At 43.4% G+C, this 16,292-nt stretch overlaps 1 protein-coding gene across 2 annotated transcripts in view; it reads right to left on the bottom strand.

The window, feature by feature from the left end:
• The window catches only part of SMAP1 (small ArfGAP 1), a 924,147-nt gene that overhangs the window by 134,977 nt on the left and 772,878 nt on the right, over nt 1-16,292 (bottom strand). For both annotated transcript variants that reach the window (XM_085610917.1, XM_085610918.1), the window contains one exon: nt 2,779-2,906. In XM_085610917.1, coding sequence (XP_085467043.1) covers nt 2,779-2,906 — 128 coding nt within the window. The remainder of the gene's footprint in view (nt 1-2,778; nt 2,907-16,292) is intronic.

Genomic DNA, 16,292 nt, shown 5'->3' with positions numbered 1-16,292 from the left:
AAGGAGTTCAATATTAGTCAGTTATAGCATCTATTCCCACATGTGGTAAGATACATCAAGGGATTCAAAATCCCTGCACACATCGACCTTCTTAATTTGTCAAAGTGCGTTGCTCTCAAGAAGCCTGATCGCATCTGCTCCTTCCTCCTGACGTGTGAAGGAGGAGGGGCGGGGATGCGTATTTATAGCGAGGCTTCTTGCGGTTTGAAATCACATCTGCAGACACTTCTCATGCTGCAGCGGAGGTGCTATGGGAGTGGTTGGTATGCTTCTCCGCAAGGCGGCTCCTAATGTCATTACGGTGGCGTCTCAAACCAGCCAACCCGGTCGCCCATTCAAGGTTCATGGGACTCGTGGTCCCGGACTCATACATTAATCTGTCACAGCCCTCCGACAGGTGGAGAAACAATACAAGCAAGTTATGTTCAATGGGTGCAGGCCATTCTACGCTGTATGGCTGCGATTATTGATGTCATAATGGCGACGCCCATGGGGGACCAAACCGGGTCCCTTATTCACCTGCTCATAGGACTTGTGGTCCCAGACTACGGACTACTCAGGCCTAATGATTTCCAATGAATGGAAGTTGTTTCACTGTGAACGCTGTTTTTTCTCTCTGCATGTGGGACTCCCACACTACGATTTAAACAACGATTGTATGAAAAATATAATTATAAAATATGCTCAATTGGCATTACTGGGGATGGTCATGGGAGTTGTGTACAAAGATGTACCGAAAAACCCCATGAATCCAATGCCTGTGTGCATGCGCTGTATGGAGATTATTAATATGATGTAGTACAGATGAGGTATCTGTATAAAATATGTTCAGTTGGCACTACTGGGGATGGTCATGGGAGTTGCATACAGAGACATACTGAAGTAACCCACGCATCCAATGCGGGTGTGCATCCGCTGCACAGACATTATTAATAAGATGCAGTACAGATAGGGTATCTGAGTAAATGAGTAACAAATGCAGAGGAAAGGGTGCAGGACAAAACTTTAGATCTTTAGAAGTTTTCGCAGTGGAGTCTGATGAACAGATTTTAGGGAATATTTCGAAAAATAAGAAAAAGGACTCACAAAATGAACTGACCATATTAGAGGCACAGGTGTAGTCACTATAAGATTGCAACAAGAGGAAATAATTGGGTCAAAAAGATGCCCACCATTTTGAGCATGAGAAAAACAAGCTATGGTCATTCCAAGAAGGTCAGAAGGTACCAACAACTGCTTGTGATATAACTAATATTGGCCATAAATTACCTGACTCATTGATAAACTCCGTCCCTAAAGTAAAATGTCCCACCACTGACTACTATGTCTATTACACAGCTACTTTGAACAGTTAATTGAGCTCTTCTTTAAAACGGATCCTAACAAATTCAAGCAAAAAATAAAAGATAGTCATTATGCGCATAGAAAAACAGATGTAGAAAGTCTCCATCCATCTCCCTCTGGTCTCACCTTCCTCCATAAGGAAAAGAAAGCTTACAATAAAGCTCATTTTCCAGACTAAATGCTCCTTCCTTGGCAACAAACTGCAAAAAAAATCCCTAAACAGACTTAAAGAGCTTGCCATAATTATACATGAGCAAACCCAAGACAAAAAAACACCCCACCTATCACTCCAAATTGCAATAAACTAGCCAACAGCGTATTTAAGAAAATATCACAAGATCAAAGCAGGCATGGGTTGCACAACATCCCATTATAAATGTTTCTCTCCTGATTCCAGGAGATCACCATCAGCCACATGGTCCTATCTCAGAAGAGAATTTAAAGTCAGCCATCTCCAACACAAAGACTTCATCATATTCCACAGACCCATTGTCTCCATCGCTTGCAAAGAAACATGCAGATATCCATCTGAAAATATGGCGTAACAGCATTAACGCTTGCCTTGGTCAGACAATTTTCCTGACACTCTCTAAGTGGACCAATACCAGCCTCTCCTCAAGAAAACGATTGCAGACCTCAACAACCATGACAATTACAGACCCATCACTTTGTTTCTCACAAATGATGAAAAAATGTGTTGCTATCCAACTGGAAAAATCCCCCTTAGGACAACCAGATACTTGCTGCACAAATCTGGCTTTAGATCTGGTCATAGTACTGAAATCTCTATACTCTAAATGAAAGACAACAGACTTAGAATTGTTGATGGAAAACACTGCAGAAAATTTAGGAAGAGTCGTCTTGGTTGTGCCCTCCACCATTCACTATACTGAAAGACAGATTTTAAGTAGGGTCTGCTTTGTTGACTGATAACATTTACCATGCAGAACATCTCATCTATACATAATCAAATGGCTAAAGTGAGATATGAAAGTTTTTTTGCATAACACAAAGAATGAAGGGCTTGCTTTTTTAATATCAGTTTGTTCCGTGCTCACAGAACATTTGTACTTATAGTAAAATATTTTCAATTTCTATGTAAATGTTTTAGTTCCGTGTAATGATTTTCAATCTAAACACTTTTCGTTAATTTATTTTGCTCTATACATCCTCGAATTCTGTTTTGTAATGTAATTATTTTAAAATTAAAAAAATAAATATTTCGTGAAAATATGATTGCGTGCAAGTCAAACAAAAAAATGACGAGGACAGTCTGAAATACTAAGATTATGAAATATGAAAGGAAACTAATATTTCACACCACCACCATCTAGTCAAGTATTATAGATGCTGAAACTTGAAAGAAACTAAAAAAACAATGTGCACACTACAGGTAAAAAATGAATCTGCTTTTCTAAACTTAAAATAACGAACCTGGGTTGTGGGAGCGGAGGATGCTGGTAAAGGATTAGACATCATAGGACCAAATATGTCCAAGTCATCATTCAGTGAAGCTGCACTAGTGGTACTTCCATTTGTAACATGTGCTTCTGCTGGACCATCTACAAAATAAAGCACATAACGATGTAATAGAGAATTACAACCCATGCCAGAACATATACAACACATCAAAAACTTTACACATCAGTTTAAAACATTGGTAAATAATTCAAAAAAATACATTAGTTGACCATGGGGCCTTGACAACTAACAAAATGCCAAAATACATGGTTTATAATTCACATTTTATGCACTCGTTTTATAGTGTCTACAAATAAGGTAAACAGGGAAGTTTTTAACATAACCTCTCTACATTGTGTATGCGGTTGATGGTCATCAAATTCCCAGACTGACTCCTAAAAGTGATGAGGTGATAAATGGGATGATCGTCCGAAGTCATGGTTAACTAAAGCATTCACTTCAGAGTTCAGTGTGCAGGGACAACTGGTATTAAAGTGCAAAGTGGGCGTTGCCTTACTAACAAATAATAAAAAGAAACAGCAGACTTGGTGGTGCTCTGTCACAAACAGTAACCTGAAACTTGTTTTTTTTAGATAAGTAAAAGTGAAGCTAACTATGCATGTGCCTGACGGGCAAGAGTTTACTCGCCCCTGGAGTCACAAGTCAGTGTTGTGACGTCAGGACGGTGGGTGTGGCATTATTTTATGGCTGTAATTTTCTTTGTCATTGGGCGTTAAGTTCTGCGACCAGGGGCCCACAACGCTATGGAGACTGTAGGAAGGGCAGCCCTGGTGACAACAAAAGTGCGAGCCCCTCCCCCTCCCGATGCTGGTATGGTTTTGTTTCAAAGAGGCCGTGCTGGGGAAGGAGCCCACAGTGTATTTGGGACACGTGGGGGAAGAAGTGAAAGAGAGCTCCAAGCTGTTCTGGGCACATAGGCAGTGCAAAGTTGTTAGAAAAGTGGACGTTTTGCTCCTGGCTCTGTCCTTCCTTCGGAGCAGAAGAGCTCCTGATGTGCCGGTGCTGCCCGTCCCTGTGCAGCTGCCAAGTGTCTTTTTCGATTGTACCCTGGCTGCACCTCCATTGATCTGCTGGCTGAACGTCTCCATCGTGTAAAATATGAGCCATTTAATTTAAACGACAGGACATGATATTTAAGGAGGGCTTAAAATAAATCATTTGCATAATATATTACCTGTCTGTTTTTGTTTACTTTACGCGTTAGGGGTCATTTGGATAGCTCTAAAGCACATTTTCTAATGCATTTTACTTACAATTGCATTCTGAAGCATTTGTACGGATACAATGGAAAAATACCAGCTTTCTGTGATTTGTCTTTTTTTTTTTTTTTTTTTAACTAGTGGAATCATTAAAATACCGGTCATGCCGGTGGAAAACTGGTCAGAAGGGTGAAAAGCCCAGAGTGACTAAATGCCTCACTTTTACAGTCCCCCATCTTTAAAACGAGTCGAGCTGGTAGCGGGGTTTGGGGGGGAGGGGGGGAGGGAGAGGGACAGGCAGAGGACAGAACATGTCTACTCTGCCCCAAATTGTCACTTCCCAGAGGGTCGCCATCGGCTCTAGCCTTACGGCACTCTGCAGCCGGTTTCTACCGCTGCTTGGCATCAACAACACCCAGGGCACAAGTCCTATAAACAGTGCTTTAAATGGGAAAAAATAAGTGCAGGTACTCATTAAAATAGAGGCGAGGCAAGTGGGCGGGGCTAGAGGCGGGGCTATCGACAAGATCTGATCATACACAATGACTTCTGGACCAGTTGCAACACATATCAGACACACGAGAAATGCGTTTATGTAAATAAAACAGATTTACAGGACAAATATAAAAGCCATGATGGTACTTTCACCCAAATGGTCGCTATGTACCTGATTGACAGTGCAGGGTCTGTATAGAGACCCTGTCCTGTTAATCACAGCGTGACACAAGCCCTCTCAAACCCCTGCGATTTGGGGACATTCAAATGGACGCTGCTGGAATCTTCACCAGCAACTCTGTAAAAGGCTACTTCAGGGCTCGGTTAATTACATGCTCCTCGGAAGCAGTGTGGAATCTGCCCTGCACTGGAAGAGAAACCTAAGCTGCGCCTGCCGTGCCTTGGATCAGGGTACCGGGACTCTCCCTGGCTTCAGAGAAGTGCCGGTACTAACGGCAAAAAAATTCGGAAGTGCCGGTACGGAGTACCGGCCCATTTAAAGCTCTGCCTATAAAACATAAGTGATAGGACTAACCTAGTTAATCAGTATGCATGTTGCATCACAGCGCATAACATCCCGGCTTGTGACATTGCAGTGCGTGAGGTGGCATCACAAGAAGAGACATCAGATCTTGAGCCCTCACATATATGTTTAGCAGGTGTATCAAGAGTACATTTGAGCACAATTCGAGTATACTTGCAAACACTCCTGATTTAGGCAGAAGAGTCACACTTTTGTACGCTACACATAAAACATTGTTGCCTTTTGTCAGGGTAAACTTCCTCTAGCCATAGCGCTTTAAAAGAAAAAATAGTGATAATTAAATTATTACAACGCCTCTATTTATTTTGTGCAAATACTGGGAAAGATCAACACATCTGATGTTCTTACAGAGCATGCATATCTCCTAAACAGGGACTTAACAAAGTGAAAAGGTGCCTCTCTTACATATGTGTGAAGTGCTAACAAGATGTGAGCCTCTGTTTCCCCACTGCTGCATTTGCATCAGGTGTGAGGCTCCTGACTGCTGCCAGCGAGGAGACTCGAACAAAAGGAGGCCTGATGACCCCTCAGATTCGGCCTTTGTTATGGAACCAGCAGGAGTCAGACATAAGAGAGCCCCCTCCCCGCCTGCAGCTAACAACGTGCGGGCGTGAAAGTGGCCCAGTGTTTGGAAATTCAGCATCTTTTTCCGTGGGGCCCAACTTCTTGGCAGGGTGGACGGCGTCCGCCCTGTGTAAATAGTGGGTGGACGCCGTCCACCCGCGTGTACCCCCGACTTGTGCCCTGACAACACTCCCTCCTCAACACACTCCAGGGCACTGCTTGAGTGTGTGGGGGCAGAGCGGAATTAGAGCTGTTGCAGCCTGGGGTATGTTTGTGCAAGCAGAGTGGATGGTGATTGTTGTGGCTGTGCGGCCGCAGGGTGAGTTTTGAGCATGTATGACTGCAGAGTGAGTTGCGTGACTGTATGAGTGCAGGGTCAGAAGTGTCTCTATATGAGTGCAAGTGAGTCATGAGAATCCATTGGGTGAATGGTAAGACTGTATGAGTGCAGGTTGAAGGGTGTGCGTTAACTATTGCAGAGTGAGTTGTGCGAATATATTAGTGCAGGGTTAATGGTGCCTATGTAGAAGTACAGGGTGAGTAATGACAGTTCATTGGGTAAGTGATGAGTCTGAGTGTGTGCAGAGTGAGTTGTGTGACTCACACATGGACTCAGCAGTGTCCATGTGTGAGTGCAGGGTGAGTAATGAGATTCCACTGAGTAAGTGGTAAGACTGTTAGGCTGAAGGGTGTGCCTGCGTGAGTGTTGTGAATGGTGTGCCTGTGTGAGTCTTTGTGAGTAATAATAATCCACATTTGTAAAGCGCGAACAATCACCCGTAAGGGTCTCTAGGCGCTGGGGGTTGTTAGAAAGATTAAGCAAGCTATTGCCCAGAGTCACATGGTGCTGGGCTAATCTGCCGCAGGCGCCAGCGATCGAACCGTGATCCCCAGATTCCGGAGTCAGTCGCCCTGGCTGCGGCGCCACACCTCCTTTAAAAATATATATATATATATAAAACTCTGCACCAGCCCCCCGTCCCCCCCACCCCCGCCCCTAGTTTCCTGGAACTTTATATTTAACTATCTGCCCACCACTTTTTAAAAGCACCACCCATCACTGTTGGTGTGACCGCACAGTCGTAGGTTTGAATCCCGAAAGGGTCACGCTGCTTTTTATCTTTCCGAGGTTGATAACATGAGTACCATTTAGTTGGGTAAAGATCTGTTATTCAACACCAAGATGCCCATAGGGATGAACGTGCATGTTATTTTTATATCATGAGCGAGACTGTAACCATTTCTGTGTTTCAGTAAACTTGTGGGGAGGCAGGTGAAACTGACATGTGAGACGTGAGCTGAGCTCAGATAGATCCAGGGATGAGGAAGCTAAGTAACTGACTGGCACAGCCACAAAGCATCCCAGCGACAGTAATCTGACGAGATTGCTTTCTAAAGGGGAGCCCAGGACGCCCTCAGCTCAGGTGGTGGTCTACCCCACATTATCCAATAGGCTCCAGGTGTTCCAAGCCTAACTACCCTATTGAAGGCCCTGATATCAATATATCTTTCCTTAAGCACTGTTTACAAATAAGCGAACAACTCCGGAGTGTCAAGTTAAGGAACGCTAATTGATTTTAACAGCCCCATTGTTCATGCTATTTTCAGTTTATTCTGTTGTACTTCAGGCTGCCCTAAAAATGCCATTAAGTGCTGAGGTGCAGAGGCAGGAGAGATGGAAAAAAGATTGACAAGAAAGGAAGGTAAAAGTGAACGAGGAAGGAATATTCCCCAAAGCGCAAGTACTTCACAGGGCGAAGTGGTAGAGCACTTTGGGTAGCCAACCCTGGTTATGTGCTAATAAAGAGGGATACGTTAATAGAAGGCTGCAGCAGGAGCGTAAAAAACAAAATGCAAAATAATGTGAAGCTATTAACACAATAATTTGAAAATAACAAATAGATGCGCCAAGTGGCTATAATATACGTGTGGTGAAGGTGCTTTTAATCACCAGAACACGCAGTCACACGCCCTGGGGAAGACTCTAGAAACAATAACTTTGATAACTGGTCAATTCTTAGGGACAGGGGAGTATTAGAAAATCATTGTTCCACGATGTAGCAATAAATAATGCATAGCGGGCTGGACTGTCCTTAGAAATCACAGGGGGAAAACGCTGAGAGAAAACATTCGCCTGAAAAAAACTGTGTGGCAACTATTTTAAGGATTTATTCACAGTATGGCAAAGCATGCTGGTATGCCACAGAATACTCCAAATAAATTATTTTGTTAGCCTATAGTAAAGATTGTCTACTTACTTTGGATAAGTATTATTAACTACTTCAATTTTCTTTATACGGCTCAGCAGAAAAGAAAGGTGAAGATTGGCACCTGCGTGGCAGGGGGGCACCTTAATAAAAGCGGTGATAAGGTACAATCAGCCTATAGAGGACACACTGGCTTTCTGGACTCCATGTCAGCAGATGTTTTTGGAATGAAGACATTATCTTGGAGGTTACTTAGAAAGTTTTGACCGTGCAAACCTGCAGGACTTCGGAAGAACATTGATCTGAGGAAGATAACTACATTAGTCATGACATTGCTATTAGGTAACTGGTTGGATTGTGTTAATGCTGTCCTGGTTCGTGACTTCGTCTAGCAGAGAATGGACTACTGGTAATTCGACTAGAGACCTTTTCTTGAGGTTTAATCCGACTACTTCAGTTACGCCTTTGCATGGAGACTAGCTGACCAGAATCAGACTTCCGCAATCGCGGCGCTATTCAAAATAAGGTAAGAAGGCACGCTGCTGCAAGCTGCTTCTTATATCAAAGGGTTGACCTTCACAAGTTGGTGGGGACCCCTTCAGAAGTAGACATGTGATTTGATTTTCTCACCTCCAGTGAAGTTAGTCAGCGGTAGACCACTGAGCTCAACCAATCCAGGTGGAATAGTGTGTTTGAGAATGCAGACACTGAAAGGTTCTATTCCAGACACCCAGGCAGCAATGACATAAGCTCAGGTTGAATTTAGGGTCACTCCCATCAAGCCAGAGAGTAAGCGAACGGTCCGGTGACTGGTCCAAATTTTTATAATGCTAGCGTGAGTGTCCGGTTCTACAACTGCCATTGGATAAACTTTAGACATGGTTTCTTAATTGGATAGGGTGTGGTATCACCAGGTGACTTTTGGTAACCCTAATGAATCGCTACTTAGCTGTATACTTTATGGTGGGTAGAAGCAGGCCAACTGCAGTAAGTATGCATGGCATCCAGTGTTCTGAAACTCCCAATACCTGTTGCTGTTCTTCTTCAAATTAGTAATTTCTGTCAGTGGCAACGCAACATTTCAATATCTCTAATTGGGTATGTGTAAAGTTTACATTTTCACTGGGCATGTGGAAAATGGTAATGCATGATACTGGGCACATGGAAACTGGAAATATCTCTTAAAGGGGATGTGGAAGTCTACAAGATCTTCTCTCCTAATGATAGTTTTGAAAATCAAGCAGAAAAAGTACAATCGCATTTCCCAGCAGCCCTTGCGGAAAAAGAAAAAAACATGGGAAATTACCTAACAATTAGCTCTCAAGAATTTGTTTTTATGAAGTTAAGGGGGCTCGAATGAGGGACGATAGCTTCAGCAAAGTGCTTCAGCAGTATAAGATGACTGGAGATCATGGATAACATGATTCCTATTGCGTATGACTTATTTGAGGAAGCCACAGTTGCGTAAGATTCCCGCAAAATTCTTCCCTGTCCCAAGGTAAGTTTTCCCATGGTTTCAGGCAGGGCCCTCTAAAATGATTTGTTTACTTTGGTCCTAACACAGCTAACTTGCACCACAGTATCAGGATCCTTTAAAGGGGTGTGCAAAATTCATGTAATTTGCTTTTGCATAACTACCTGTAATCATACAAATACGTCATTTAGCCCTATATTTTTGCACAAAATGTGATGGTGCATTTTGACCTAAAACAAAGCAGGAAAAAGAGAACTTCTGCGAACAGAAGTTGCTTGCGTTCTGGCTGTTCACATTGTTCCCTTGCTCCCACGCTATAATTTTGCTATGAACAGAGGAGTGCTTGTCCAAAATCACACAAGTAACAGTTTTTGAACAGATTTGTCCATCTGTTTTCTTATTCAGTAGAAGTGATAAGCCGGCATGCTTTGCCAGTTACTCAGCAGCACAGATATTTTGCTGCTTTGGAGTGGAGTCAGAAGTTCAAGGGTGCTGATGCTCAATATTCCTAGAGATAGTGAACACGGATTAAAAGTGATACCAGCCCTGACTACAAATACAGTGCAGGATTGAACTATGTGCAAATAGTGGAGTAACTTAGTTTTACAAAAGTGACAACTAGTACATCCACCAAGACACACATATAATTACTGGAGCAGCCTGGAAGACAGGTGGAAGTGGATTTGATTACCGACAGATGAGTGGAAGCTATAGTGAGGAAGAGGAGCCCTGTTCTCTTCTGAGGAAGATCACAATAGCAACACAGACCAGGTAGTCAAGAGAAGTCCTCATCGGCCATTAAGGTAGCCATGACAACCATCCACAAGCAACTCAACAAGCTTCCATATGCTGATGAAGAGTTCACAAATACTGTTGCCTCTAGGAAAGCCAAATACAAGTGGGGCACCAGTGGAGCACTTGACTGAACTAAACCTGTTCGAGTAGCTCCACTGGGCCTTTCTTTTCTGGCCAGCATTGATAGTTCACACATCTTACTTTGAGGCCAGGAGGGGGTCCCATCCGACAATATAAATCAGATGGGTACGCAGTACCAAGTCACGCGTTACGTCATGTACACATGGGGTCGCGCCTGCCGCGCGTTGAGTATTCGACGAGTACACGCTGCCAGGCCCTGTTTTACGTCACAGACGTATAGTATCGCGCCGGGTACGCCATTCCCTTTTTTTTTGTCTCAAAAGTATATCTAAATAACTTTAAACAGTATATGAGATCACGCAAAAATCTAAATTATTTTAAACATTTATATATTTCTAACGGTAATAAACTTATATTATGGTAAATATATTTTGTCAAAATCGCGTCGGGTGCGGTCTCCTTGCGCGCTCGGTTTGCGATTGCCATGTGACCTTAAAAAAAAGCATTTGATTGGTTCATAACATTTCCCATTGTAACAGTTGTACGACCCCACCCATTTTACTCATTCTCTCTACAGCGTTTGATGAGACACCTCTTCTGCTTAGAAAGCTTTTTTGAAAACTGTTTTCCTGTATACACATATCTTATACTACACACAACATGCAACGATCATCTTGATCAATATTCATGCTCTGTACATTAGCCTTCCACGTGTGATTGCCATGCATCTCAAACATTCCATCAAAAAACAAATGTGTTACACGATGCCCCTGGTGTGTGTGTCTGCACATTATTGTGCTGCCTTTCGGCCTGGGTATTGCTGACTCTAAGGAGCATCATCAGCCACGGGAAGACTGCACATCCTAGATTACATGCCATCTCATTAACAATAGTTTTCGCCCTCCCGACACATGCTACACTAATCTAAATTGCACACTCTGCGAGGTCAAAACTACAAAAGAAACACACATAAGTACACTTCCTGGCCAGGCAGGAACTGAACAACGCCCAAGTCCCCGGAATAATTATTCACACCCCTACGCTGGCCTCGTGTACGCAAGCCCGGCTCACTTTGCGTACGTATAAATAGGATAACCACAACGCCACACGTCCCTCTTCTTCCACACTACCTCATATGATTTGACGCATCCACCTCGCATATCACAATGCACAATAGAAAAAACTAAATGGATCCATGAGGTGTACTCCATCCTGGCAATCAAAACGGGCTCTAAATTGTTAGCCCTACTGCCTGTCGTCTACGAAAGGGATCCATGAGGTGTACACTCTCCTGCAATCAACACTCCATCTGAATTGTGAGCACTGCTGCCCGTAGTGTTTGCTCACACAACAATGACAGCAGGTAAGCAGAGCGGCCTGGGTACACAGGGCCTCCAATTGAGCGCGCTGCGGCGAGAGGGGTGGGGTGCTTCAGCCTAGCTGCGCAGGCCCGAACAAACGATATTGCCATGTGTTATGATGTGATCTTTGACCTCATTCAGTCACGTCTCTGTCTCATTTTAAAGACCTGCTGGACTGTATGTACGCCTGAGCCAGCGGGCAGCGCTGCCCTACAGATACCCCTTCAGCGTGGTGCTGCAGGAGGGATGGGATGCATCAGTCAGACTGTGCACGTGCAAATAAGCGATATTGCCATGTGGTTATGATGTGATCTTTGACCTCATCTAGTCACATCTCTGTCTCATTTTAAAGACCTGCTATACCATAAGGTAGGCTTGAACCTACGGGCAGCGCTGCCCTACAGACACCTGTTGAAGGCGGTTCTGCGGGAGGGGTGGGGTGCATCACCCTGAGTGCGCACGTGCGAAAAAACGATGTTGCAGTGCGTAATGATGTGATCTCTGACCTCATTCAGTCACATCGGTCTAATTTTAAGGACCTGCTGGACCGTACTGTAGGCCTGAGCCAGCAGGCAGCACTGCCCTACAGACACGTGGCGTTGGCTTTTAGGACACTGTAGTAAGCTCCTTACTAAGTGTACATGCACACAGGCTCCCGCCACTGCATTACACGCGCACAATATGCTTCTAGAATGCACTCTGTTCCTTTGTATGTGAACGCTGGCATAACATATTATTATTTAACTTTGTGTATTCTCGTGCACTCCAACTCCTCTTTGAACCACGATTACCACAAACAGTTGGTAGATCGTACTTCAAAAACGAAGGATGCACTCAACTCCTATTTTCTATCAAGCTTGAAATAAACCTTCATTTACCTCCAGACGTTTCCACCATTAAATTATTTCTCCCTTTTCAGACATTCCATTGATTGCCACAAGAAGGGCGGAGCGGGAGCTGACCCCGCAATGATGCCCAGGCATTCTGAGACCTTCCATCGTGGTATCAAGACATCGTCTCCAACCGGAGACCTGGTCTATCGGACAAACATACCCTGGACTAGGAGCTTGCACCAACACGTCGTGGGACACATCAGTGGTGGCAGGTGAGCAGTGAAGCCTCGGTGTGCAAGACCTACAATTGAGCACAGTGCGGGGGTTGGGGTGCAATACCCTGGGTGCACAGGTGCATGCAAGCGATTTTCCCGTAGATAATAATGTAGGACTATGTTATCAAACAACGGCGATAACATTAACACCACTTTAGCGACAGGAAACTGCCGCTAAAGCGACGATAATGGGATGATAATATGCCCTTGTAAATTCCCATAGAAGCCCTTCCATCATGGTATCAAGACACCGTCCCCAACCGGAGACCTGTCTATCAGACAAACATACCCCGGTCTAGGAGCTTGCACCAACACGTCGTGGGACATCAGTGGTGGCAGGTGAGCAGTGAAGCCTCGGTGTGCAAGACCTTCAATTGAGCACAGTGCGGGGGAAGGGGTTGGGGTGCAGCACCCTGGGTGCACAGTTGCATGCAAGCGATTTTCTCGTAGCGAATAATGTAGGACTATATTATCAAACAACGGCGATAACATTATCACTACTTTAGCGACAGGAAACTGCTGCTAAAGCGACGATAAGGGGTTGATAATTGTAAATTCCCATAGAAGCCCAGGTTCACACCAGAACCTGGGCTTCTAAGGGAATTCACAAGGGCATATTATTAACCCCTTATCGCCGCTTTAGCTAAAGCAGCGATAATGTTATCACCCTTCCTTCATAATATGGCCCATAATCTCTGGCAAATGTGTTGTAAGAAAGAACATCTTCTCACTGACAAGGGCGCACTTAATATACGATGAAACCCGAAATGCATTGGGTGGACATCTAAGGTTGTCATGAAAATTTATTTTCACTTCATTGGAAATGAACGATGAATATGATTGTTAATATGAACTGACAAAGCTTTGAAACTTATCATTTGGAGTTTAAAAAAATCTTGAATAAAAAAGAAAACTGATGAAGAAACCAGCGTGTTTCATCGTATATTAAGTGCGCCCTTGTCAGTGAGAAGATGTTCTTTCTTACAACACATTTGCATTGATAAAGACACGCCGGGACTTCGTGTTTCACAAGGTGCGCCGAAACTACACAGTTAAACCGTCCATATACCTCTGAGTGCACGGGGATCACACAGCCATAATCTCTGGCCTCATGTATTTAATTTTAAGGACTTGCTGACCCACACTCTTTCTCGCAGACCCTAGCGTCCTAGACAAACGGGTGACAGAGGGTAAACACTAAGGGCTGGGTGCAATAGGCCAACACTCTGCCTCCTCCTCCCTCTCTTCTTTTGACTCTCCCTCCCCTTCTCCCTTCCACCCACTCCCCCTCCCTTCCATTCTCACTATGGTCCTTTCATTCTGACTACCTTTCTTTACCTCTTCCACATAGCACATATACTTATGTTTCATTTTTGTCTTGCAGGTTTCCTACGCTGCTTTCACTGGAGTTCAACCCACGTTTTTTTTATTATACTGTTCTATTAAAGTTACATTTCTATTTATTTATGTTTTAATAAAGGTTACTTATTTTTTCAAATAAATAACTGAGTGTATAGGTCTTCTTTTTATGACGACATTTGTCTATTGTTTATTGTGAAAATCATCTGTTTATAGGAGATTTTAAGGACAACATTATTTAATATTAGAGTGCACCTACCAAACATAATCTAACTGACTATTAGACAAATGAAGCCTGGGTAATTGTACAACTGCAAGAGTTCTATGAGTGTATCACTTTATAACACCATAAGTACTGCCCGTGTGATTACAAAACAAATAAGGCACTGCCTAGGACCACCGAGGCTTCAAGTACTGCCGAGGCCCACCCTGCATATTTAAATAAAGACCCGGAGTGTGGCGATCCCCGGACTTCAGATGGCCTCGAACCCCGCGAACAATTAGTAAACAATACCCGGGAAGGTGGCGCTCCCCTAGGCTGCAAAACGTCTGTGCCCTTCCACGCCTAATTTACATGTGACATTAAGATCCCCAGTCCTACAGAGACCCTGCAATATAATAATTGGATTGGCCACAGAACATTACCCATTACCAGGGGCCTCATTTAAAAGAACGGGTGAGACCCCGTTTTTTTTTTGTTCTTCTCTCCATTTTTACCATCCGCATCCTCTCTATTACAGCGATACAAGGTTTTCCTCCTCTCGCTTCAAGTAGTCGAACAAGTAATTGCTATCACAGGGTGGAAGCCATGCTCCACCCTCTAATAGCAAACGCAAATGTCCAGCGAAAGCACACCCCAGGACATTGTATGAGATGCGCCCGTGAGGTCACCTTCCCTACTACCATGATGCATTTGTTGGTAAAAACGCATACTAAAACTACTTACACATGTGTAGTTCAGCTACCAGAATGTAGTGAAGAAGCAGAGGAAGCACAAAATCTAAAAAAATTAAATCCTACTAGAAGTTGGATGACATAGTTCAATGAGCCGACAACCCTGGCATGAGTAGAAACAGCTACACGAACAAAACGGGTCTTCAGCACAACGCAAGCAATTTTGAAATATTGCTGAGTGGTGCCTTCGTTTTGCCTTCTCCCACTCGTCGCAAAATTTATGTAGTGAAGAGGCAGACAGCAGTGAATCCAATAAGTAGATTTATTACAAGAAAACAAGACACCTGAAACAACCACCAACAGGAGCAACAACGCACTTTCAGACTGTCAACAGTGATAACTACCTACTGTCGATCGCCAGTAGGTAATCCAGAACAAATTACAATAGTTCCTTGATTCTTTTAGCTTTCAAAAATTCTCTCTATTACTGTTTTTCTACTTTTCCATATAAATAGTTTTTTTAATATTCAAGTACACATCGAAGTCAGAAATGCAACGTATTCTATCAACACACTTTCTAGAACATTCTACAACACGTGGAGGTTAAAAGTTCATCAATTTTTTTAAACCGAACGATATTTTTTTGCAACATTTTCTCGAACATTTAACGGCACGTGCAGGTTAAAAGTTCACGATTGTTTTAAGTTCGAACAGTGCCTTCCAAATGCAAGTAGCAGGTGTGTTTGAGTTGAGCAAATTTTATCCTATAATATGTACCATAATAAGTACGTGCAAACTGCTTTTTCTTAACCAATCAAAAACATACTTTTCCACAAAACAAATGTGCACCCTACTTTTAAAAAACAATGCTTTTCATCTCCCAATCAGGAACCGTTTTGTATGCGAAAAGAAACTAGTTCCCCATCTTTAAACATATCTCTTATTCTATGAAGGAACTGCATGATCTACAGACATCTTTCCATACCTTCCAGCCATACCTTCAAAATGCTAGTGTGGATCGTAGGACATAGCTATGTTTTCAGGTGCAAGAGGTATGCAGAACAGAGACGTATTGACTTAGACCTAGGTTTACAAAATGTGGACATTAAGTGATTTGGACAGAGGATTGAAGTGGCACCAACTGCTGCCTTTGGTTAAAACCTGTTTGCATCGCCAACACCCTGACCTCATGATTGTGCACTGTGGTGGAAACGACCTAGGCACAATGACTGGAGTAGATCTGGAAATGCTTATGAAGGACACCTTTGGACAACTGATGTTACTTTTGCCTCAAACTGTCTTTGTATATTCCAATATATGCCAAAGACAGAAGTGGAAATGATCCTAACAATTTTGTCCTCAGATTGAAAAATCTTGGAAAAAAG

Source organism: Triturus cristatus, chromosome 6 (genome assembly GCF_964204655.1).
Source record: "Triturus cristatus chromosome 6, aTriCri1.1, whole genome shotgun sequence".
In the NCBI taxonomy this organism is placed as follows: Eukaryota; Metazoa; Chordata; class Amphibia; order Caudata; family Salamandridae; genus Triturus; species Triturus cristatus.
This window is presented reverse-complemented; position numbering and strand designations above follow the sequence as displayed.